At 42.4% G+C, this 25,163-nt stretch overlaps 1 protein-coding gene across 2 annotated transcripts; it reads right to left on the reverse strand.

Annotated features, from left to right (window-relative positions):
* Window positions 1–242: 242 nt before the first annotated feature.
* On the reverse strand, window positions 243–25,090 carry mia2 (MIA SH3 domain ER export factor 2). 2 transcript variants are annotated; one of them, XM_086126973.1, is made up of 28 exons: window positions 24,739–25,090; window positions 24,394–24,527; window positions 22,929–23,015; window positions 21,755–22,823; window positions 18,502–18,711; window positions 16,772–16,869; window positions 14,410–14,538; window positions 14,210–14,231; window positions 13,998–14,086; window positions 13,809–13,877; window positions 13,346–13,456; window positions 13,178–13,249; window positions 12,362–12,466; window positions 12,029–12,151; window positions 11,787–11,957; window positions 10,386–10,476; window positions 8,889–8,956; window positions 8,743–8,813; window positions 8,570–8,671; window positions 8,400–8,496; window positions 7,606–7,673; window positions 7,364–7,449; window positions 5,934–6,047; window positions 3,390–3,539; window positions 1,919–2,077; window positions 1,783–1,832; window positions 1,532–1,694; window positions 243–1,448 (listed from the first exon to the last, which is right to left on the reverse strand). In XM_086126973.1, the coding sequence occupies exons 1-28, from the start codon at window positions 24,851–24,853 to the stop codon at window positions 1,237–1,239; spliced, it is 4,035 nt and encodes a 1,344-aa protein (XP_085983099.1). In that variant the 5' UTR covers window positions 24,854–25,090; the 3' UTR covers window positions 243–1,236. The 2 variants fall into 2 exon arrangements, with proteins under 2 accessions (XP_085983099.1, XP_085983098.1); XM_086126972.1 differs by having other exon boundaries at window positions 18,824–22,823.
* Window positions 25,091–25,163: the final 73 nt, after the last annotated feature.

A 25,163-nucleotide genomic window follows, 5' to 3' on the forward strand; every position in this document is an offset into this window, starting at 1 on the left:
CTTGTCTTTGGAGCGTGTTGAGTTACATTTCGGTTAAGTTTAACCGAAATGTTTTTGGTTTTACGCATCATCCCAACTTTATTGGAATTGGGGTTTGTAAAATACCATTCGGATCACACGCCCTAGTTCAGTGTAAAATGTGACAGATGTTGATCCCAAAATGCACCTGAAGCGCTAAATCTAGTATTTCTCATAAAATCTGTTAAACTGTTCTGCGAAACAAAATTCCATAGAGACACCAATAACATTACAGTATTTATTTATTCAATTAATTGTTTTCCCCCTTCTTCTTTTTGAACAAACTTCACAACAAACGTTTGTTTCCTTAGCTGCTCACATAAATTTAGATTTAATAAATATTCACAAAATAATCCAGTATGGATACAAACTGTAAAATGACAAGGCTGAATTTTTTGGTTTACTGGAATTTTAAACAACTGAAGTCATGACAGTCTACATCACATTACTATGAAACAAACACAGGCTGAGTCAATATTGATATTAATAGATTCCTTTTGGCCTGGAGAATGAATTTCATAGGCTGGCACTGGAAGAACTACTCGGGAACACATCCATTTACTACATTTTGCACTTGGTTAAAAAAAGCAAAACAAGCCATGGCTCATTTTCTGCCAATGATTGTGGAAGAGAGCAGCATGGGGGAGCATTTGTTGATCACGTCTTTCTCACAATCAAAGTTCTGGGCTTGAATTTCACATCCAACTTTTCGATGTGGCGTTTGCATATTCTAGCTGTGCATGCCTGGGTTTTCAACTATATTAGGTTCATGATGGACTCAATCAATGTGAATGTGACTGACGGCTTTTTTTTTTTTGTGTGTGTGTCTCAATGCCCCGTGATTGGCTGGCAATCAGTTTCGGGTGTTACCAACCTCTTGCCCAAAGTCAGCTGGGTGAGGCAGGAGCTCACCCAAGACCCTGACCGGGATGAACAGGAAAAAAAATGGATGGATGAAATGCAGCATTACCGCAAGCATCCTGGATTGGCTATCATCCAGTAATGTTCCAAATGTCAAAGTACGTGACAAAAACACATGCTGAAATAAAGCTAGCGTTGTCAGAACCGCCCTAAATCTCAAGTACCTAATCATTTCGTCCACCCAAATGACATTCATGAATGAATTTTTGGGAATTCCTCCAGGAACGACGCTTCTCCATCAGCGGCGGCTGCCTGAAGAAGGACCGAGTGAAAATCGGATGTGGTTCAAATAGCACCTTAAGGAGCGGATGTTGGCTCATCTTGTGATTGGCTGCGTGGCACAGGGGGGAGGTTCTGCTGGGACATGGGAGGACCCACGGAGGGAGGCGGAAGGCCATCGGGTGGTGGGGGCCGCATCGGGGGCCCATATGAAAGCGGGTGAGGAGGAGGCGGAGGTCCGCCGTGAGCGTACCGAGGAGGGAACATCATCCCTGGCCGAGGAGCCCACACTAGAGAGGGAAAAAAAGGTGGAGAGAGTCAGCCTCGCAAACTCTGTTCACAATGATAGTCCAAGAGGAAGATGATTGCTCACTTGGCATCATGGGAGGTCCTCCAGGCCCTCTGGGAGGGAAGAAATCAGGCGGTCCGAAGGGTGCTCTTCGAGGAAATGGGCCATCTATGGGGCCCATTGGCGGTCCGGAAGGTGGTGCCGTCCCCCTTCTCAGAGGAGGAGTCCTTCCATCACTGGGACTAGGCTGATGGAAAAACGACAAACATCACAAAGCTTGCAGAGATTGAATTCACACTTTGGAATTTTGCTATGTAGTACAGTAGTAAACAAACCTCTTGATGATCGTGCTCGGGTCCGAGGCTGTTTTCTCTGTTTGTGCCATCTGGAACGACAAAGGCACACACAAGCGCACAACATGAATCCGCTGGGGAGGATGCCCGCTTACAGCGAAATGAAAGGAGTGGTCACCTGTTGTGTCCGCAGAGTGGATGGGTCCCAGGGGCCCAGAATTAGGAAGAGCTCTCGGATGGGGAAAAGGTGGACCTGGAGGTGGCAGGGGAGCCATCACTCCTGGGGGAGGACCAGGCCTCCTGTAAATCGGACCTCCTGGTTCAGGGAACATATAGCCTGAAGGAGAGCAAACAAAATGGAAGTAGACAGCGAGAAGAGATTTTAATCATGGGATGTTTCAAAGTCAGTCATTTAGGGAGACCATCGACAGACTTTCGACACTGAATACAACACAACATTATACACACATGCTGCTGCCATGCTATCTGTGAAATTCATAAAGGCTCAAAAGGTTATCACTTCGACTAAAGACATGCCGCGAAATTCATCCATCCATTTTCTGATCCGCTTTCTCCTCACAAGGGTCGCGGGGCATGCTGGAGCTTATCCCAGCTGGTTTTGGGCTGTAGGCGGGGGACACCCTGAACCGGTTGCCAGCCAATCGCAGGGCATACACAGGCGAACAATCATTCGCGCTCACACTCACACCTAGGGACGATTTGGAGTGTTCAATCAGCCTGCCATGCATGTTTTCAAAATGTGGGAGTAAACCGGAGTACCGAGAAAACTCACACAGGCACGGGGAGAGCATGCAAACTCCACACAGGAAGGCCGGACATGGATTTGAACCCTGCACCTCTGAACATGCTAACCAGTCGATCACCGTGCCGGTGCCGCTAAATTGCCCGATGTAATGTTTCTATTTTCTACTTGAAATTGATCATAAGGTTAATAAAGGCAACAGGAGGATGCTAGCTAAGCTAAAAGCTATGATGGACAGTCCCTCCCACGCCCCTCCAGCCCGCCCTGACAGCACTGGGGAGCTCCTTCAGCCAGAGACTGTTACACCCGCGCTGCAAGAAGGAGAGATACAGTACCGCCGCTCCTTCCTACCGACTGCTGTCAGGCTGCTGAATAAACATGCGTGAAAACCATTGTAAAGAGCACAGCCACCTACCTAATGCTTCATATATGCAGTTGCATATATGCTTGTATCTACAGTATATCTTATATTTATATTGCATTCTATACTGTGTACAGTTTTTTTCTGAAACATTTATTTTGTGCATGCAACACTTTGTTTTTTCTTTCTACCCCCCCGCCTCCCCAATTTTACTGCTGTAGACTGCAAATTTCCCCAGTGTGGGACAAATAAAGGTTATCTTATGACATTTTATGCGCAAGTGTTCAGATTCAGCCAGTCAGAATCAAGGTTTAACATTTCACTGTCTGCACTTGATTTTCATTTGTTGGCTAGAAACAAGTGTGGTAAAATGCATACAAGTTCCACAAGTGTTGAACAGTTTTCCTTTTTTTTTTTTTTTCTTAAAGCACCAACTTGCCTGCTTTCATGGAGAATTAAGGAAATCAGGACGTATCGGGAGATTACACGACATTCCAGAATGTCCTGATCCTTTCTAAAACACACCTTGAGGGGGAAACGGCCCGGGGGCTCCCACTGGGGGTCCCCTGCGATCTCTTTCCCACGAAGGAGAGATGGAGCCGCTGTCCGAGTGCGCGCCTCCGCTCTGCTCGAGCTCCCCATGGGCACCAGGCGGCTCGACTGGACCACGAGTTCCTGGAGAAACAGCCATGGCAAAACATGGCACAAGGTCGCCGTGAGGACAGCGGACACAATTGCATGTTGAGTGGAAGGAAGGAGAATCAGCTGGGGGGGGGGGGGGGGGGGAAATCTTAAAACAGAGTTTTAAGCAATTCAGCCAAAATAAGGAATAATCGGTTCCATGAAAAAATCCTTGCAAATGTAGCGTGCTTCCAGCTTCAGCATCTGATCAAACTTGAAGCATACATGTAACGACCGCAAAGCATCCATTTGTTAAATTCTCAAAAACTTGGTGTGACAAATGGCCGCAAGAAATCTTCGTTTGATGTCTGTATGTATGACAACATCCCATCGGCTCTTTGCACATAACCTCCTGCATTGCTAAAACATGGCTTGCTCTTTTCCATCCATCCATCCATTTTCCGAACCGCTTGATCCTCACTAGGGTCGCGGGGGGTGCTGGAGCCTATCCCAGCTGTCATCGGGCAGTAGGCGGGGGACACCCCGAATTGGTTGCCAGCCAATCGCAGGGCACACACAGACGAACAACCATCCACGCCCACATTCACACCTAGGGACAATTTAGAGCGTTCAATCAGCCTGCCATGCATGTTTTTGGAATGTGGGAGGAAACCGGAGTACCCGGAGAAAACCCACGCAGGCTTGGAAAAAAAACATTCTGTCAGGAACATCGCTGTGGGGCAGTTATTGCCTATACACACACTTGTATTTTATCTATGTATGAGCTTGTATGTAAGAATTTTTCATACTGCTCAATTACACAACATAATTATCACTCTGTAATCAAAACTATTAATCCATAATCATAAGCTGATTTCAATGTATATTATTTCATCGAATCAAAATGATTTTATCGCCATGATGTGTGTTTACAATTGGTTGGGATGATGAAACAACTAAATATTAATTCGTGTTCATATCATGAATGATCCACTTTTTAGATGATGATCCTCCAGTAGGATTTTCAGGACTTTCTTCACAAATTTCCACTTTTTAGCAAGAACAATATTCAAAATCTTTGGCAGTGAATATTAGGAGCTGAAGCTATCGGATAAATTTTAAAAAGCAGGACAAATTGGGTGAAATGACATAAATCCCCTTTAGTCAAAATTGAACGAAAGTAAAGGCGGGCCAACTGTATATTGAGGGGTGATTGTGCTTGCCTTGGGGCCCCAACTAGCTACGGCCCTGGACTGAGCCAGCGATGTCACCAGCAGCCTGACAACATTAGTGTGATTAGCACCTCGTGCATTGATCAAGAAGGCAGTTTGTTGCCGTCAGAGCTAATGTGAATTGCACGCCACATTGCGCATCGACTCTTCTCACGTACGTCACGGTAATACGCTTCAATTGGGCAAAGAATTTCGACAAATATCTCTGTCTTGCCCAAGGACACCTCGGCCGTGTGTCCGGGGGCATCGGGTCTTGAACTGGGATCTCCCCGGCAGCAGGTCACAATCTTCACTACTTGATCACGACTGTCCACGTTGTCGATTTTGTTTTAATTTGCCACTGCACAGTAGAGAAAAATGGTGTCATCAGCACCATAAAATCTTTGGAATCCAAATGTAAAGGCAATTATTAGGTATCGTTTTGCTATCATTCGACAAACTGATTCATCCTTTTTTTTTATGCAGTTCCTGTCAAGGAATACAGGGGTTCTGGGACTTCAACATTGCCGAGAAATACTTGGTTGCTAAAACTGCTTTTGGATTTGGATGACAATGTGGACATTGAAATCCAACAATATTCATGCTATTGTGACTGTTGCTCTTTGGAGGAGCGAGTCGGGGTGGGGGTCATCTCTTTTTAAAGATGAGTATTCTGCTGTTTACTCAAGACTATGAATGAATACACGACTGTCATATTGCACAAAGCTGGAGAAGTGTGAATTGTATTAAATGCAGTGGATACGACCTCACAGCATTGTGCCTAGAATCCATTTAAAGCTAGCCCAGTAATATACAATAATAGTGGTCAGATGAATGGCATTTGTGAATGTGGGAGTGAGTGAAGATTTGCTAAGTTTGATTGACATTGCCAGAGAGGTTTTAAAGTATCTGTTGATTATGGAAATGGATAATCACAGTTTGCAGTGGTGTACAACCGTATTGCGTCATGAGAGCTGTGTCGAGTCGAGGCACGAGTAAAACGAAAAAAAAAAAAACCAACAACATTTATAGTCATAGCTTTCAGCATAATGCAGCTGCTTCACACTATTGCAAATTTCAACCACAACAAATGTTTTGTTGAATGAATACCTCTCTGACTCTGGCTCAAAAGTAAACAATTATGCTTGTAAAGGCAGAGTACTCGCTACAGCGCTTGTATGGGGTGTTGTTATGTAGTTTAAGTGGCCATATTTTCAGTGTATTTGGGGACACCTACCTCTAGGTGACAGTCTATTTAAAGGTCCTTCAAGAAGTGTGGGAGGCGAGAGTAAAGCTCGGTTTTCAGACGCAGGCCGACCCAGAGGAGAAGGACCAAAAGGCAATCTTTCAGCTGGAAGAGTAGAACAGCTAAACCTGAGTTAAACACCCAGGACATCTTGGCCGAGGATTTACAGGCGGACAATATTGTTGGTGCACCTCGAGCAATGAAAGACAATCCCACAGTGGTCACAGAAATAAACATGGGACTGACAAATACAGTTGTTGTTTTTTTTTTTTTCACAAAAACTAACTCATGAAAATCAGACATTGCTTTTGAAATGTGGTTCAAGCGGGTATGGATAAAAATGAGCCGGAATCAAACCCTGCATCTCTGGACTGTGAGGCCGACGTGCTAACCAGTCAACAACCGGACCACCCATAAAGGCGTATCGTATTGTGTCAATAAATAAATGACAGTGACACTTCCACCGTCTGTTGTCAATATGCAATTACACTTCAATCTTGTATGGCTAAAAAAAAAAAAGCCTGTTCTCAGGTCACGCGCGCCACGCCTAGCATCGCACGCTTTGACGAGGGAGACATTGAGGACACGGCGGTTTCAAAATCAATCGTTTAAAAAATGTGAGACATGAATTTGCCAAACTGATGTGAACAAGCCACAAAGCTTTTGGGAGAATGTTCTATGGACAGGCAAGACACACAAACTTCTTTGTATGATTAAAAAAAAATCCAAAAATGCCGCACACCCAGAACACACCACTGTTCCTACTGTGAAACATGGAGGAGGGTCTGTTATGTTCTCGGGCTGCTTTGCTTCATCCGACACAGGGCGTCTTGAATCTGTGCGCGGTATAACGAAATCTCAATACTGACATATTGGACGCAGAAATGTGCTGCCCAGTGTGAGAAAGCTTGGTCTCAGCCGCAAAAGGATAATGGAACCAAAACACACAGCTACAAACAACCAAGGATGGTTAAGGGCAAAACACTGAACCATTCTGAAGAGGCCTGCTATAAGCTCTGATCTAAATCCTTTTGAACAGCTGTGGAAGGAACTCAAAAACATGCCACCCTTCAAGCCTGAGACAACTTCAGCACTTTGCTCATGAAGAATGGGCTGATATCTGACGAGAGGTGCAGAAGTCTCACAAAAATTTACAAAGATCGTTTGATTGCAGTGATTGCCTTTATAGGTTATGCAACAAAATATTATGGGACCAATACCATCATTTAGATCCAGACTTGCTCGACAAGTTTTTATTTTTTATTTTTTTGTATTTCTGTTGAACTACAATTTAAAAGCAACATCTGATTTTCATTGGTTCGTTTTCATTACGTTTGTCTTTCATTTTCAGAGGGGCACCAACAATTTTGTCAAAGTGTGCATAATACCGAGTTCTACTTTGTAAGGGTGTTTATGCTGACCTCGGAAAGGTAAAGGCCTGGCCACGCTGTCCAAGGTGAATGGCTCTCTGTCGAGGGCATCCAACTTAAACTGGGTGTCTGTAAGCCTGTAAACATACACAATTCAAGTTAACAGGGAAAACGTTACCATGTGATACGTGCATTATAAAAACTTGAAAAACAAGAAAGGAGAGGGGGAGTGTGGTGGAACGGGTGATGGTGATGGTGAAGGTGGCTTGCGTGGGTTCAATGGTGATGCGTACTTCTGCCTGAGGAGGGCGTTTTCTCTCTTGATGTCTGATAGTTCTCTGTCTGCTGCCCGTGCTGCAAGCTGCACCAAAAAAAAAAAAAAAAAAAAAGTCCATCAGAGAAATTCCTCATGTAAATGCGGATCAGTTATGGCTACAGGACAACGGTAAGGTGCATACAAGAATATACCGTATTTTCCGCACTAAAAGGCGTACCTAAAAGCCTTCCATTTTCTTCAAAGCTCACAGTGCGCCTTAAAATCCGATGCGCCTTGTGTATGGTCATTACGGTAATATGTCAACCCCAAAATGGCTCCTTGCTAGAGACATGCTTACAACGCAGAGTTCAAACTTAAGGCAATCGGTTTCGCAGTTGAACACGGAAACAGAGCAGCGGTAATCGAGTTCAACGTTAACGAGTCAATGTTATAACTTGCTGTTGGTTCAGTGAACTGTGTCGCTGCTTTATTAAGTACGTTTTCCTGACATCTGATCGTCGCTATATAAATCAAGGTTTAGTGTAGCGTCGTGCTCTGTTGGCGTTTCCTTGAGCGTAGCTCCGTCTAGTGGATGCATTGTAGATTGCGTCTTATAATTCTCAATCGATTGACAATGTCCAATATATGAAAAAAGTTACAAAATAGGCCATTCATTGAAGGTGCGCCTCATAATCCAGTGCGCCTTTTAGTGTGGAAAATACGGCATTTGACCTCCATTCGTGGTAAATAATCACAGCCACGCCAAGAGCAACAGGTAGTTGACAAAAGGTTAAAAATGCACCATGGTTTGGCAGATTCTGGAATACAAACCCAATTGTTGTGAGCCTTCTTCTCGTGGGCTGATATCTGGGTCTGATACGACTGCTTGGTTTTCTCCAGCTCCTCCTCCATCTCCCCGGCCCGAAGCCTGAAGAGAGACAGCTGTGTTGAACGTCCAGACATTTGACTACATTTCAAATAGACTTCGCAGGACTACCTACTTGTAGTTGTTGAGTTCTTCCATTGCCAAAGCAATGTTTTTATCAGCTTTATTCAATTTGTCTTCTTTCTGCAGACGCTCCTTTTCCTCCACTGTCAGCAACCTGCACAAAATAGAAAAGGTCAATGAAAAAAAAAAATACACTCTTCAACAAATAAACTGAAGCGTCACTACCTGTGTAGTTTGAGCTCATTTTCTTGGTACATTTCAGTCATAATCTGGAGTTTCTGTTGCAGTCGCTGAACCTGAGCGGTATTAAAGCGAGGCAAATTAAAACAGAATTTGACAATAGCAGACACGTTTGGGTTGAGTTGAACTACCTGTTCATTGTAGTGCTCAGTGTCGGCTTGCATGGACAATCGCTCATTCTCCAACTCCTTAATGCTCACTACAAGAAAATGCACATGCAGTGGAAATTCAGGACGAGAAGTACACGATAGCCTCATTGTCTCACCAGACATTTCAGTGTTCCGTCCTGCTGTGACTTGAAGCCCCAAATCAATTCCAAAACTCATGACACTACCCCCTGTCTCTGTTTCTGCAAAATTGCTAAATCAGAAACCTAACAGGAGAATTTGAACCACAAATTCCCTCCAACAAATTAAACATGAGTTCAGGCCATTGAACTGCACACTGACTGCTTTGTTCTGCAGCAGGATGAAAAGGTAAATATTAAAATGGAAGCATGCCAAATGGTTGAAAATATTGACATCATGTTTTGATTCCCGTGATTTGCTATTTTGTCTAGTTTTAGTCCATCACATGAAAATTACGTTCGAGTTCAAACAGAAGCGAGATGTCATTTGCCCATTTGGTTTTAATTACCTGCCGATGCCCAAGTATGGATCGGGACTCGGTAACGTATTGGGAAAAAAAAACGAGTGTGCATCTTTTTTTTGGGGGGGGGGGGCACATTGTTTTTGCCCTCAAAATCTTTGTGGGTTTTTAGCATTAAAATTTGGATGAAATACAGGAACTATAGCCATGGCATTTACGCTAAGCAAATGTTAACTTTTAAACCTCATGCATATCAACGTGGAGGACGCTTTCTAAACATTTATTTTCATCTAAGTGCCTGGGGACGACGCAAATGGCACCGATTTGGTGTAAGCACCCAAATAAGCTTTTAGATAGGATGAGGGCATTTTCCGCGAAGAGTGCATTTGATTTGTTCAATGCTAAATTCTCTGCGAATTTCTCCATTGTGAGACAAATAAAGTTTTTTCTTCTTCTAAACTACACATTTACATCGATATTTAAAAGCTTGTACAGGCTAAAATTAAGAGTCCAAGCAGCTATAAACATTTTTCGTGTCCGTGTTTTTATGTAACTTTTTTTTCTTTTTAAATAAACATCAGGGGTCAACAATATGATGTCCCAATATGATGCCCGCGGGAACCACGGAGCCCCCAAGGTCTACATAAGCAGCCCACGGGACTGTTCTAAAAAATTTCGAGGAATGCTGTAGAGGTGATCATTTGAAAACGTAAACGCTGGCAGGGATTCATTGAAATAAAGTGTTGACTATTGATGTTAATGTTTCACAATTATTGGAAGAAATCTTTAACATGCTGTTAGCAACATAATATTAAAAATAATTTTAGCAAATGAGTTATTTCAGAAGTGTGTATCAAAGTGGTTGCCCCAATGCTGTAATCAACACCCAAGAAGTAGCTCTCAGTTTCAAAAAAGGTTTGGCAAACCCTGTTTTCGAGAGCGACAACTAATTGGCTGAGAACAAGAAATTGCTAAATGTCCGAATGCGTAAGTTGTCGGGGTAGGGGTGGGCACAATAAATCTTTGAAATGAGAACTCACCTTCTAGGTCCTCCTTAGCTTTTACTTCATCGTTGAGTTTGGCAAACACTCTGTCCTTGTCTTCATCAACTGATTTGAGGTCTGCATTGAGCTACACAGACAAATACTGACACATTAGAGTTATCCAGAAAGGTTCACTCGTTATTTAGTCAATCTTAAGTGTCAAACATATCTTCCGATCAATTGTCCTGATTACGGCTCCCTGCGACATCAGCAGTAAGATGCAGTCAACCCGACAGCATATAGAGCAGTGGTGGGCAAACTACGGCCCGCGGGCCGAATCCGGCCCGTTGGTCTTTTTAATCCGGCCCACAATTAAGGTTCGATGTGAATGATTGCATTCATTTCAATTGGACTTGTAATGACAGGCATTTCACCGCCAGGTGGCGCATTGACTTGAAGTTGCAGAACACGGGGGGGGGGGGCGGGGCAATCTTTTCGACCACCTAGTACCTCTGTATCGCTCTACTTCTACTGGTCTGATCGCAACCCATCTGCAGCGATGCACAGGCTAAAAGAGGTCATCAACAACACTTTTGTCATTTAAAAAAAGTATATTAATACCGTACTTTCATGCTTTTGTTCTGTTGATGTTTGATATGGACTGTCAACAAATGCAGTTTTTTTTTAATGTACCATAGCTCGTGCTGACCTGGCCCTTCTGTCAAATTTTAAAAGTCAATGCGGCCCCCGAGCCAAAATGTTTGCCCACCCCTGATATAGAGTAACGGAAAGTGATACTTCGGTAGAAGTACGAGTATATTTACAGAAAATCACTTCCATAGAAATGATAGCCACATTGCAGAATATTACTTAAATATAAGTGTTTGACATTTACTATACTGACATACAGTATGTAAAGTATACTAAAAGTATGTACTGAAGTGTTGGAAGTCAAGTACAATTAATTAAAAAAAGTGAGCGGTTAGATTTGTGATTACGTTTTTCTTTGTAAAGAAAATATTTCTATTACTTTTAATTGATGTATTTATTTATTTTGTTTACTGCACGCTGGCATCTGCAGGTCAAACTCTGGAAAGAGCAACTGACAAGGAGATGTGCATGGGCCCAGAGAAAGACTTCCACGTTACCTGCGTCTCATTTTCATGAACTCGCTTGACCAGTAACCCTACCAGATACACTCCTTCCGTTTGGTGCTCGCAGTTCAGGCATAAAATCAACAAATCGGGGGATTTTATTTTGAAGTAAAAAAAGATGGTTCGGGGAAATGTATCTGAATAACGTATGCTATTTAGGAAATGTAGTGGCTTAAAAGTGAAAAGTTCCACAAACATAAATAAAGTCAAGTACAGATTCATGAAAGTTGTACTTCATGAAGTATTTGTGTTCTGTAAAATTACAAGAATGCCAAAATGTGCTTCAGTCTCATCGGTTATTTACCTTAGCAGCATAAATAAGCTTTTGGACTTTCTGGAGATGGATTTCGGATTTGGTTCCGGCTACTTTTCCATTCCTCTCTGCTCTTCCTGTGGCCCCCTTGGATGAGTCACCTCCATCTTCCTCTAGATCGGCATCCCAAGCTTTCATCCCCAGCAGCCGATCGGTGAGGGACTGAAAGCAAATGTGCTTGGTTCAAAGACTTTAGATGAAGTCAGGTATTGGCCACGTCCAAGCAGTCATACCGTTATGCGTTCATCCTTGTTGGCGACATCCTGCACCATTCCGCTGTGGGCCAATTCATACCTTCTCATCTCCTCCTCCAGCTCACTCACTCGCTCTGCCCATCCCTCCACCTGTTGGCTTAACTGCACAAGAGACAGACAGAAAAATATAAATGACCGACAGAGAGGAAACTGACCAACAGAAAGACAGAAAGGCACCGCCAGTAATTGAGATGGCAAGGGAAACACTGACATAACAGGAATGGGATGCCTGGAAATATCTCTGTCTGCCTTACCTTATCAAGGCCTATCGGCGTCGAATGAAGAGCTTAAGAAGCACAGATTTTGTCTCACCTGTGTGTTGCTCTCCTTGAGCAGACTGTTTTCTTCTCCAGCTGTTTCTTGATTCCGCTGTAGTCTCTCACTGTTCATATCGTACACCTTAATGGTTGTTTGAGCCTCGGGAGGGGAAAAAGACAGAGTGGCGATGTATAAAAAACAGGAGGAACATTAGCGGGGGCGGGAACCTGAAGCTGTAGGCAGGACGGAAAGCAGAACACAACATAGAGCACACACGTTCGATTGCAACTACTTTCAACATTGCTTATTGGGAAAATTCTGCTTGGAAAAATCAAAGATCAATCTCATAACGTTTTAGTGAAATGACATTTTTTTTTTTAAAAACATGTCTGGTAAGCCTATTTCTTCTGGCAGCCTTGTAAACAACTACATGCAGATACATAGAGGGATAGCGAGAGATCTGAAGAGATATAAAAAGAGAGAGAGAGAGAGAGAGAGAGATAGTGTCATACTTCAGTTTACCCCTAAATCTCATCAATTTTCCGAACTGAAAATGTCAGTAATCCTTCCTAGCCCTCAGAAATATTGTTTATGCACTTGGAAGTCAATATACCACTGTAGTGTATAAAGATGTTGATCGACTTTTGGCATGTCTCGTTTGATAGTGTGGTGTGAAATAATAATACTGCATCTTGGTGAAGAAACTTTTTCATTTCCATTTTTTTTGGAGGGGACCGATGATGAAAAGGCTTAAAATTGCAAGGACAAACAATTTGACTTTTGACCGCACACATTTTGTCATATTCAAAATGTTTTGTTATCAGGTTGCTGACAAGAATATTTTATACGAGCTGTAAGATGGAAAGTCACCTGTTGTTCTTGTGACTGGAGCTCTTTGGTTTCCTCCTGTATTGTTTCCATGCTCTGCTCTAGGAGTGTGACCTTGAAGGAATTTAAATACAATAACATCACAAATAACCTCACCTTCCTCCACCCTCGTTCTTCATCAGCTGTTCTTTACGCATTGTACGATCGTACCTTTTGTTCCTGTTCTTCTCGGTGTAATCTCTGCTGATGCAACTGATCCTTCAGTTCTAGTAGACTTTCTTCTAGTTGAGTATTCGCGAGGTCTAACTGTTGGGCTCTGACCTGGATGAGCCAGAAAGCACAAATGAGATTTGCAGAAGACTAAAAAGATCAATGGAAAGATTTGTACACTAATGACAAACGTGGCAAATACTTTCCAGAACTCATTTACGGCCAGTATTTCAAATGAATGCTTGTAAAGCAATATAATCAAATTGCAACAAAGTGGTTTGTGTGATAAAAATGACCATATAATATTTTCTGTACACACATACTGCATACAATTTTAATACGAGAATGTTGTTAACTGCACAAGCTACAAACAACGAATGCATTTCAACTTATTGATACCAGACCGCTTCAAGAAACATTTGCAGTTGATGGTCTTTTACACCTTTTATAAGCTCTGCCTTACCTCCAGATCTATCTCATGGGTTTGAGCTAAGGTGTCACTTTCACGTCGTGAGGTCTCCAGCTCATCGTACTAAAAATAAAACACAAAAAGACAAATGAAAGAACTGCTTTTAAAGTTGAGTACGATGAATACAAAATCCAAGGATTACAAAAAAAATAAGAATAATCAAATTGCAACTACAGTACAGACCTCTTGTTGACATTTACTGAGAGTTTCTAGGACTTCACACTTCTCTTCAAGCAGTTGTGCAACCTGTTCAGCCATCTGCCACTCTTTACCTGGTAATGGTAACATTAAGTATTCGGGGTACCTTTGCAAGCAGTATTTTTTCATTTAATATTTCTGTCCACAAAATTAGAGCACTGGCACTCATAGAACAATTCAAGGAAGTGGAAACTTACGTCGATACAATCTGCTTTTGACCTGTGTTAAAATAGGGAAACATTATTACAGGACTGAATTTATCATTACAAGTATTGTTTTATGATTAAAATACCCAATCAAATATTGTATTTCAAATGTAAACCTAACTGATAATAGATAAAGCATTAAACACAACAATACAACAATCTATTTGTGTGTCGATGTGCTGCATACTCACAGAGCTGTAACATCTGCAACTGAACAATAACGTCACCAGCCCCACCAGACTGGAGATGATAATTAGTTCCCATGGGATTCCATAGAGGTCAGGCCCAGGCCTTATGTCATAAGGCAGTGATGACACAACCTGGAATGAGTGGTTTAAAATAACAAAACAAAAAACAAAACACATTTCTCAGTATAATTTTGCAAAGTGTTCATTCTAACCATCATGTAACCTTCCTTATGTCAAATACCGCCTGAAGAGATCCCTGTAATGCAAGGGTACAACCATGTCTTTTGAGCAGAGCTTTATCTTACAAATTTGCTGAATATCCATACTTAGCATTGAGAAAACATACATGATTCACAAAGTTAGGGATATTCTACCTTCGGGTGACATGATGAACATAAAATGCACTCGAACTTTATGAAAGAAATCATGTTGACCTTTTCTAATCATGTTGACCTTTTCTAAACCTTTGAATGCACATGGCCAACGGCTTCATGTTTCAGTCATTTTTGCACAACCCGCTGTTCTCCAACAAGGCCCTGGACAGCAAAATTCACAAACAGGCTTTTGACCTGTGAATCAAGTTTTCTGGTTCAAGTGCAATTCCTATTTCAACAGTCCTGACCGAATTAGACCAAAACGCCACCGAAACATTCACCAACAGTACCTTGCCAGTTTGAGGCTGAAAGATAGATATTGTCAGATATAAGTTGCTACTGAGATTGGATCATGAGCAGACTGCTACACGCAGCCTGGACGAGTCACAGAAAGGCATAATAGTGGACATAAGTGGTAATAAAAATGAAAGACAAAAAGACAACTGTAGGGAATTTCGGCCATTCGGCTTCTCTGCAGAGAACACAAAGTTGTGCATAAAGTAGTGAATCAATTAACATTTGGACATTGCATTCAACACTTAAGAGAAGGTTAAATTAAGTTCAGATGACACGTCTACGGTGCATTGTAGGTTTACACTGTTAAAAATACACTGAAGTAGTTAAATAAAATTGTTCCTTGCGCTTCACCTGAAGTTGACACGTTTACGAAACAGCAATTATATAACATTAAACAACTAAGTATTCTTAATAAAACAAAAACCAGTCGTTTGTATGTTTGTTTACATGAGATTAACCTGTGCATAGCAATATATTTGACCAAAAGGCTAACTATTAGCAACCACGTCTTTTTTTTAATTCTACACAAACATTTCAAAAGGCACGATTAAACCACACAATGTACACGGAAAACTGGACTGCAACATGTCGTCAAGGTTGTAATATGCAACACTGAAATATAATAAAACAGCATGCTCGATGACAACCACTCGTCAGCTGTGTACCGTTAACAGCAAATGCTAACGAACGCTGCCACAAAACGTACATCTTTGACTTTCTCCACCGCGACGCCGTAATAAGTCTCGACAGTCGACTGATAGTCCATGTCTCCGCTTCCTAAACCGTCACCTGACGAGTGTGCCGACATTCCTGACTTTGCTCATTTGATTAATATCTTCGGAATATTAACCACAAAAAAACGATCCTACGAATTAGCCGGGTAAGCTGGGAAGTAACATCCTATCCACTGCACGGAACGATGGACTAAACCAACCTACCTTTTACAAGGGTGAGATGATAATCGAAACGTGTAAACATTCTCCCATTTGGAACAGCTTCACGCTGACTTTACTCACGAATAAAATATATATGGAAAATCTAAAATTACAATAACACAATAATCAATCAAAATAATCTTTACTCACTTGTACAGGTTCTATACAATATTTGCGTACCCTGCTTTAATAAACGACTCACCCGCAACGTCACCAATTGTAAAATGCCACACTGGCAGATCCGAGCGCTTTCCAAAAGACAGAAACAGAAACAGGTGTCAGCTCCAAAAAAGGTATATGTGCCATATGGTGAGCGATAAATCGATCTGATGTTGTACCTACACAAAATAGCAAGCTCCACCTGAACTTCACCTGACCGTAAAAAATGCTTGTCCATCAGCGCTAGTTCACGCGCTCAACTCTAAATTCGTTAAGTGAAAAATAACAATTTACCGAAACAGTTTTCCAGTCGTCCATTTCAGAGTATCGCTAAGAAACATTTACGAGAGTAGTTTACAGTAGTGTGGCTTGCATGTTGGCTTCAAGGTTGTCACTGAACCACAATGTCAGTAATGTTGACGGAGACAAACGAAACGGAACTACAGTACATAAAACTGGGAGGGAGTTAAGAATTAGAAGATCCGTTTCTTAAAGAAGTACAGCCTACGGAGTGGATCAAGAAAATCGCGAGCTTCTTCTGCAATCCGGGAGAATGCTGCCCAGGGTACGGAACTGGCCGAATCCACGAATAACTCGTACCTTCATTTTAAGCCATTTGACGAAGTCCATTCCGTGAGTCTGAGAGGATGACTGTTTCTGAATTCGATGAATACTATCCTGATTCTTCACGGTTACCCCTGGAAAAAAAAAAATACATGAGAATCTTGTGTGGTCCCAAGAGCAATTTAAATATGGACTGCATTTAATACTAGAAAACTACTGGATTAGACTACTGTATTTCATTTAAGTCGGGGACAAGGGTTAAACACGTCGGGCTCCCGACCGTCCTGCAAAATACGGAATCGTTCTTTGGGAATTAAGTGTTGCGTCCCGTGTTGTATCGGGACGGGGTTTGTTACGTCTTTTCCTAATTGTACCATGTGTGTCCGTCACACACACAAACACCGAATTTAACAATAATCACTAAATAAGAGAAAGGAAATATTGAAGAGGCGGCCCGGTAGTCCAGTGGTTAGCACGTCGGCTTCACAGTGCAGAGGTACCGGGTTCGATTCCAGCACCGGCCTCCCTGTGTGGAGTTTGCATGTTCTCCCCGGTCCTGCGTGGGTTTTCTCCGGGTACTCCGGTTTCCTCCCACATTCCAAAAAACATGCATGGCAGGTTGATTGGACGCTCTAAATTGTCCCTAGGTGTGAGTGTGGGCGTGGATGGTTGTTCGTCTCTGTGTGCCCTGCGATTGGCTGGCAACTGGTTCAGGGTGTCCCCCGCCTACTGCCCGAAGACGGCTGGGATAGGCTCCAGCACCCCCCGCCACCCTAGTGAGGATCAAGCGGTTTGGAAAATGGATGGATGGAAATATTGAAGACAGCTACGTGTTGTTGGTGGGAGGCACGCAGGACCTCCTGCGGAACAGCGAGCGTAGCGCTACGTGCGTCTGGTGCGTTCTCCTCTGCGCTGTGCCAAATCCCGTCCGTCTACCTGCCTGCACGCAGTCAGCCCCCCTGTGCGCTGCTACTGCTTGTTATCATTTTTACCCATTAATGCGCTCATTCCACACTTTACACTAGCCCTGATCAAGCACCAAAGAGCACATGAAGGGGTTAAGGAGGAGGATTGCACTTTGTCCTATTTTTCGCATCTTTTCATTTGGGTTCACACAAGTGTTTAATTTGACTCTAGTTATCTTTATTGTAGTTATCTTATTATAGCAAAAGTGTCCCCAAACAGTCTTTGTTACAGCTGTTACAGCACTCTACAGTACACGATATGCATGTAATACTGTATGCTCAAATTCAGCCGAATTTATTCAGCCTTGAACATTTATACACACACAACTTGACGAGTGTTTGATTTGTTTTCTTCCTCTTAAAGTAAAAGTGTCCCCCCCCCCCCCCCCCCCACCAGTCAGGCTTTGTTTAATTGATGTATACAAACCAATTTGCTAAAATCTGCACCGAAATGTTTTGTGTAATAAATAACGTTGAGATTTTGAAATAACGTTGTTACTCTGTTTCCACTCAGTTGAACAATAATTGAACAAACGATTATAACTGACTTTCAAAATTAGTAATCTATTAATTTGTTGCGTACCAATAATAATTTTGCGGTTTCACTGTCATAGCAGCCCTCGGAGGGAAGACGTAACTCCAAATTGGCCCGCGACTAAAATGAGTTTGACATCCCTCGGTACCCAGGAAAAGTGGCTTTCATCTTCAAAAAGGTTGGTGACCTCTGGTCTAGCATATCAATTGACTTCTTTACTGCCCAGTAGTTTGTGTGTGACCGCCAGGAGGGGGTTCCAGCCATACCTTCCAGTAACTGTGGTGGTGCGGTCTGACTGTGAGACATCTTAACGTTCTCCTCCGGGGACATTTCTTCACTTCCTCTTTCATTATCATCTTCCTGATTTTTCTCCGGGCCTCCATCATTCTGTTCCTGCACCATCACACCGACTGTCTCCATAGTCTCTTTATCTTTGCTACTTGTAGAGCAAGATGCACCAATGCAACTCGGCTGAGCTGTTTTCAGAAACACACGGCACAAGGCAAATTAAAAGCAAACCAAATTAAGGAACTGAATGTGATCCAAGTGGCAGTTCTAACAGTCGAGATGATCTCTGAGGCAATGTACCTTGAGCGTTTGCTCGATTGATGTCTGATTTGCTGGTGTGGAAAATGACTCTCGCTCTTTTCAGCAGTATTTCTAGTTTCTGAATTGTAATTCTGGTTCCGGTCTTTTCTTTGTCCTCTTCTGGTGCGTCCGAGAGTCTCATGCTCGGAGGGAACAGTATTTCCCAGTGGTCGTGCAGAATTGCTTCGATATCCATCAATACTGATTCATCACGATCGACGTCTTCCGTGAAAACGTCCGCGTGGCCGAGAATGTCATCCAATTTTTTCAAGTTCTTCTTTCCAAACAGATCAGTCAAAATACTTGTCTCCTGTGTGCTCGTGTGGTCTTGGAGAGTCTTGTAGGTTTTGTACAAGGGGTTCGGTTGTTGGGGCTTTGCTGCGTTTGGAGGCAGATAAGTGGAAGGAGAAGTCTGTGTCAGGGATGGAGATGGCGGCTGGAAGTTTGTTTGCAAGTCTTTATCACTATTTGTTGTGGAGTCCAGCGCACGTTTAGGACTTGGAAGGGGTTGTGGGTTCGACATCTCATTTGTTTTTCCATCAAACCCTGAGGGAGATTCTGTCAACTCTTTGATTTTCATGATCGGCTTTTGGCTTGATGGAAGAATGGCTTTTTTGAGATGGTCAAATTCTCCTCCGCTTTCTATTGCAACGTCACTTTTTTTATCAAACTGATCTGTCTGATGGAAGGACAAACCAATTAGATCATGCTCAACGTCCTCGAAAGTGACCTCGGGGTCCTCTTGTGTTCTATCTGCTAAGAGAACATCTGTTAGTGTTGATGCATGAAGATTTGATCCATGGTCAAAACCGCGTTTTTCTCTCTCTCTTATGAATTCATCTTGTTCAAATTGAGTACACAGCTCACCCATACATTCGAGACTCTCCGTTTCCTCGTTAACATTCTTGCTATCCACAAAGTCACCAGCCTTCTGCATGTCCTCACTTACCTTAAGCTCCCGATTAAACTCTTGCTTTTCGTCTTCTTCGACCTGCGCTAACTCCTCTTGGGTTCCCTCTCCTGAGTCCTCCACAAAGTTCCACTTGCTTACTCCTTCTTTTCTGTTCTCTTCAACTTCTTCTTTCTCAAGTATTCCATTTAAATCGTCCTGGCGCGACTTATTCGACTCCTCTAACTCGCCTGCCTCTTCTTGCTCCTTCACTTTTTCCGTCTCCATATCCTCCTTCTCTTCTAACTCTTCGACTGACGCGCCATCTTCTTCATACTTCTCCAACTTTGCCACCTCCTCCAGCTCCTCATCAAACGCTATCCCCTCCTCCTCATGTTCTAAATCTTCTTGTATCTTGTCTTCTAACCCTTCTACTGACTCGCCATCCACTTTATGTTTCTCTTCTTCGAACTTTTCCACCCCCTCCTGCTCCCTGTCTTCAAACTCTTCTTGCTTATCGCCTTCAAACTCTTCTCTCGACTCCCCACTCACGTCATACTTTGTCTTCTCTAACCTTTCCACCGCGAGCTGCTTTTGTCCGTCTGTAAACTCTTCTCCTTTCTCTGCCTTTAACTCGGCTTCTTCTGGCATCTTCTCCTCTAATGCCTCCACCATCTCCCCTTTCTCCCCCCTTTCCAACCCTTCCCGCTTCTCATCTTGAAAGTCCTCTACCTCTCTCTTCCGCATAAAATTCTTCAGTTTTCCGTGCTTATTGTCATCAGGCTCCTCCATTGTCATCGGATTGACCCGCTCTCTGAACATGCCCCACTTCAGATCGTCTAACTTCTTCTCAAATAACTGTTTCTGCTTCTTCTCTTCTATTTTGTCGACTGACTCATCACCCGCTTCATGGTTCTTCACCAACATTTTCATCTCCTCTTGCTTCTCATCTTCAAAGTCCTCTACTTTCTCCTTCTGCATTAACTCATGAACTCCTTCCTTCCTCGTGTCTTTTAACTCCTCCGCATCATCCTGCTTATCTTTCTTTATTAATTCTCCCGGCTTCTTATGATGTAACCGCTCCTTGGCTATTAACTCTTCGGGCACCTTAACTTGGAACTTTTCCGAGGTTGCAGGCTTCTCCCTGGATGGAGATTCCTCTGGGTGTTTCTCCTGTCTCTCCACAGTCTCTTTCTGCTTCGCTCTCAGCGGAGAGTCTTCCTGTTCTGTCTTAATATTGTCCTTTTTCTCTTCCTCATCTTCTTTGGATTCTTTCTCTTCTTTTTGGGGTGTAAGAGAAGATCCAAAACGACTTTCTTTTAAAAAGTTGATCACAGATACGAATCTCCCTTGGAGGTAAGGGTGGTCCATATCTTTGGCATCTTGACTAGGTGTGCTCCCGTCAACGGAACGCTTTTGTTTATCCTCTTCAGATAGATTTTCATGTATCATTTCAGCATCTCTTTTTTTCAAGTGGTCTGAACCAAATTCAAGAGGTTTTTCTTCTTGTGTGTTATTGTCAGTAGCATTCCAGTGCTCTTGTGTCGCTATGTCTTTAAACTCTTCCTGACTCTCCTCTTCAAATTCCTCCTTTTCTACTACCTCCTCCACATCCTCCTGATTATCTTCTACATTATTCTGCCCATCTGTATCTTCACTTTTCTCTTTGTTGTGGACTTCCTCCTTTTTGTCATCTTCCTCCGATTCTTTTACTTCAGTCTCAGATGCTGGAGAAGACCCACTTTCTTGCCCTTGACTTTGCTCTGCATACTCATCCGGCATAATGATGTCTTTATCTCTCCTTTCACGTTTACATTCCTCATCGCTGACACCATCTATACATGATATGTTAAATTTGTCCACCACTTGTCCAACCCGATTTCTCAACTCATGTATCTTCGCCTCCTCATCGCTATCTTTTGCGGAATCAATTTCACTCACCGACTGATCCACTGACCTCGACTCCGTGTAAGTGAGCACAGGCAATGAGGTGACATCATTCTTACGTACCAAAATGTCAAATGTGTTTTTTCCTTCCTTACCATTTGGAACAAGATTGATGTCCGTTCTCTGGTTTTGAGGAGGGTTGGCGTTTTGATCAACCTGAGATGCGTCGTCTACCTCACTATCCTTGTTGTTAGCGGGTGTATCTTGAATATTAGAATCAACATGTCCTTGCAGAATGTTGTCAGACTGTGTGTGAGATTCAGTTCTGTCACCTTCATTGTTGTTTTTTCTGAAGGCTAAAATGCTGCTGATCCCCAAATCAAACCAAGAAGATGCCGTCTCTTTCACATCCACTTCTTCTGTACTAACTTGTATTGTCTCTCTGGTGTCCTGGTCATCCAGGCCAAACCCCAGTGTTGTTGACAGACCATTTGCAAGCCAACCCAATGTCCCCATGTCATTGATTTTCTTCTCTTGTTCTGCAAGTGTTTCTATTTCAAGATGCAGCTTTCTGCTCCTGAAATTTTCTCCCGCTGCCGTTTTCACGTCCAGTTCGCTTTCATCATCATTCTCTTTTTCTGCAGAAGAGTCTGGTTTTACATCGCCTCCAAAGCCAAGCCATCCAGTCATGGTCGAAGACTCAATAGTTTTTCTGTCCTGCTTTCCTCGGTTTTCATCGTGTTTGGCAGAATCTGATTTTCCTTCACTTCTTAACCCCAGCCATCCGGCCACTGAAGATGGGAGCAAATCTTCTCCTGGCATCAAACGTTTCTTGTGTACTTCAGCTGAATTTTCAGGTTCCTCCTTTTTTCCGACACCGAACCATCCTGCCACTGAAGAACTGAGCCAGGAAGAGGTGGGGGACCCACCTTTTTCCTTCAGTTCCACAGCGGTTTCAGGGGATTCCTGTTTAGTCTTAGCTGCACCATTGTCCCGATTTTCAATCTCTTCTCTTGATGTGCTAAAAGATTCTGGAGCGGAATCTTTTGACATTCCAGCATTTGTATCGTCATGGTGATTTCTTGTTTGGCTTGTTTCAAGCTCCTCAGGGTTCTTCAGACCAGAGTCGTCGTCATCATCATCATCATCATCATCGTCATTAGTGTTCAAATGACTGGAGTCAATGAGATGGCCAAATTCATTGATACACAGAAAATCAGATTCCTGAATGAAAAGAGAATATGCAATTTAGATAGCAAAGGAGCACATTTCATACTTAACACTTCTAATGTTCGAAATGTATGATTACAACTTAATAAAAGTATATACCTGTGTGACGACGACTATCTCCTTAGTTGCATATGTCTGTTCCTCTTTTACGGCTTCTTTTGGAAAATATCCAAACTGTTTGTTCATCTGAAATCAGAATAAAGTGGTTCAATTATCCAGCTTGAATTAGAAATCAGAGCACAAGGGCGGCCTCTGTGATTTTTTTCCCTTGTCCACCCGGGCAAGGGAAAACGTCGTCCAACATTTTTATTCATCATAAAGTATCTGTGAGATATGTTGAAAATCACATGTACATCAAATTAGAATTTATTTGGAGCCAGGAGAGAGGAAGAGACCAGGCCATAGTTTGAATGAAAGTGGTGAAGTTCTGATCAGATGATGGAGGGGTGTCCAAACTCAGTCCTCTAGGGCCGCTCTTGTGCCTGTTTTCCATCTCTCCCGGCTTCAACGCACCTGATTCAAATAATCAGAATCATTCTAATGCTGCTTCAGAGCTGGCTGGTGAGCTGATCATTTGAATTGGGGTGTTGCAGACAGGAGAGATAGAAAGCAAGCAGCCCAGAACTGGACATGCCTGAGTTAATGCATGTAGCCCTTGCGACCAAAACACAGGGCAAACGCTTCACTATTCAGTCGAATTATACGCCAGTTGCCAAATTACAGGAAGGGCCATATCATTTTTATTTTCCTATAATCTATCTAAACGCATGTTAATGTTCAAACTGTGTGTACTGGTCATTTACAGTTCGGATGTATTTAACTTTTTGAACACTGCATTTTCATGGAATCTTTTAGAACTTTTTGTTTTTAAACATGTATTTAGTTACTTTTTTCAACTTTTATCAGAATCAGAATCATCTTTATTGGCCAGGTATGTAGAACACACAAGGAATTTGTCTCCGGTATAACACTCTGCATTAGTATCATCGTAAACAAGCATGTATGTGCAATACATTGTAATTGAATCTTTAGGTGTAGTTTTTTTATTTTCTTATATTTAATGGCATGCTTAATGTTCAAACTGTGTATAATGTTACAATAGCTTACAATAATATTAAACGTACTTTAAGATGCCTCATTTTTGATGAACACTTTGACCTACTATGCTGTAGTATTTTACTGTTTGTCGTGATAGTGGTTGGAGCACTGTTTTTTTAGGTTGTACTCGGTGTAGATTTTAGAGAACCCTCAATTTACGTTGCTTTGGAGTAGAAAATTATTATGGCTGGATTTGCAACCAATCTGTCATGACTCTTCAACTTTGACTGTTATTAGAATTGAATACTTTACAACTCATCATTTTATAGATTCGTACAGTTTCTGAAAAGATTTTGGGGAACACACTGCCACGGAACCCACAGAAAGTCATAATGTCGTGACTGCACTGTCGTCTCATATCTTACCTGCATATATCTCATATTAAACCAACTTTGCATCACCATTCTTATTTTGAAATATTATTCCTTATCATACAGGTGATGATATACATGATAGTCAAACGTACACTGCCTGCCCAAAGATGGCTCCTCTTTCCAGTCAGTTTGTGGTACACAAAAATGGTTTCTCCTTTCCGGAAGCTCAGGAAACGACAATCCTCTCCATGGTGATCCCTGACTGCCTGTACCCTGCTCATTAGACCTAAACACAAAGTACAGACAAATGAAATCATACATTTTTTTTTTTTACAAAACTCTCTCGCTCACACTTACACACGCGCACACACACACACACACACACACACTTAAGAAAGCCATAGGGAGCCTTTAAAATAAAACAAAATTGTGCATTTTTTTTATTTAGTATACAGTATGACATTTAAAACGTTAGTTCGGCCTACTGTCCAACTTACTTTCGCACTGTGAATCTCCACAGATCTTGAAGTCAGACAGTAATCCACCGCTCAATTGTGGCCAAAGCACAAAAAACAGGCTTGTACTCATAATAGAGCCCTGTGAAAAAGTCATTCTTGATGTTTCAATGGGAATACGTCAGGCGAAAACAGACGCTTTTTGGAGAAAACGAGCCGCGATTAGATCTACGCAAACCACGATTCAATCTTCGCACAGGATAATCATTAACGTTGTAACGAAATTATAATTACATCCCAGGTGTGTTTGTTTCGTTGTCATGGGTTCGATTCTACTAAAAAACAAATATAAATTAACGATTAAATATCCGGGACAAATCTCGTGTGAGTACAGTTTTAATATGACATGGGGTGAAAATGTTTCACATTTTTAGACTTTGCCCTGCTCCAGACATGACGACACACGT

The sequence above is a fragment of the Hippocampus guttulatus genome, chromosome 13 (genome assembly GCF_054856545.1).
Source record: "Hippocampus guttulatus isolate MCC_2025c chromosome 13, RoL_Hgut_1.0, whole genome shotgun sequence".
Taxonomy (NCBI): domain Eukaryota; kingdom Metazoa; phylum Chordata; class Actinopteri; order Syngnathiformes; family Syngnathidae; genus Hippocampus; species Hippocampus guttulatus.

Coding starts and splice junctions, on each gene's coding strand:
- mia2 (XM_086126972.1), bottom strand. CDS start 24,853: ATGACTTTTTCACAGGGCTCTATTATGAGTACAAGCCTGTTTTTTGTG. Junction 18,712..18,823: donor CAATCGAGCAAACGCTCAAG/GTACATTGCCTC, acceptor TTCTGAAAACAG/CTCAGCCGAGTTGCATTGGT. Junction 1,833..1,918: donor CCACTCTGCGGACACAACAG/GTGACCACTCCT, acceptor TTGTCGTTCCAG/ATGGCACAAACAGAGAAAAC.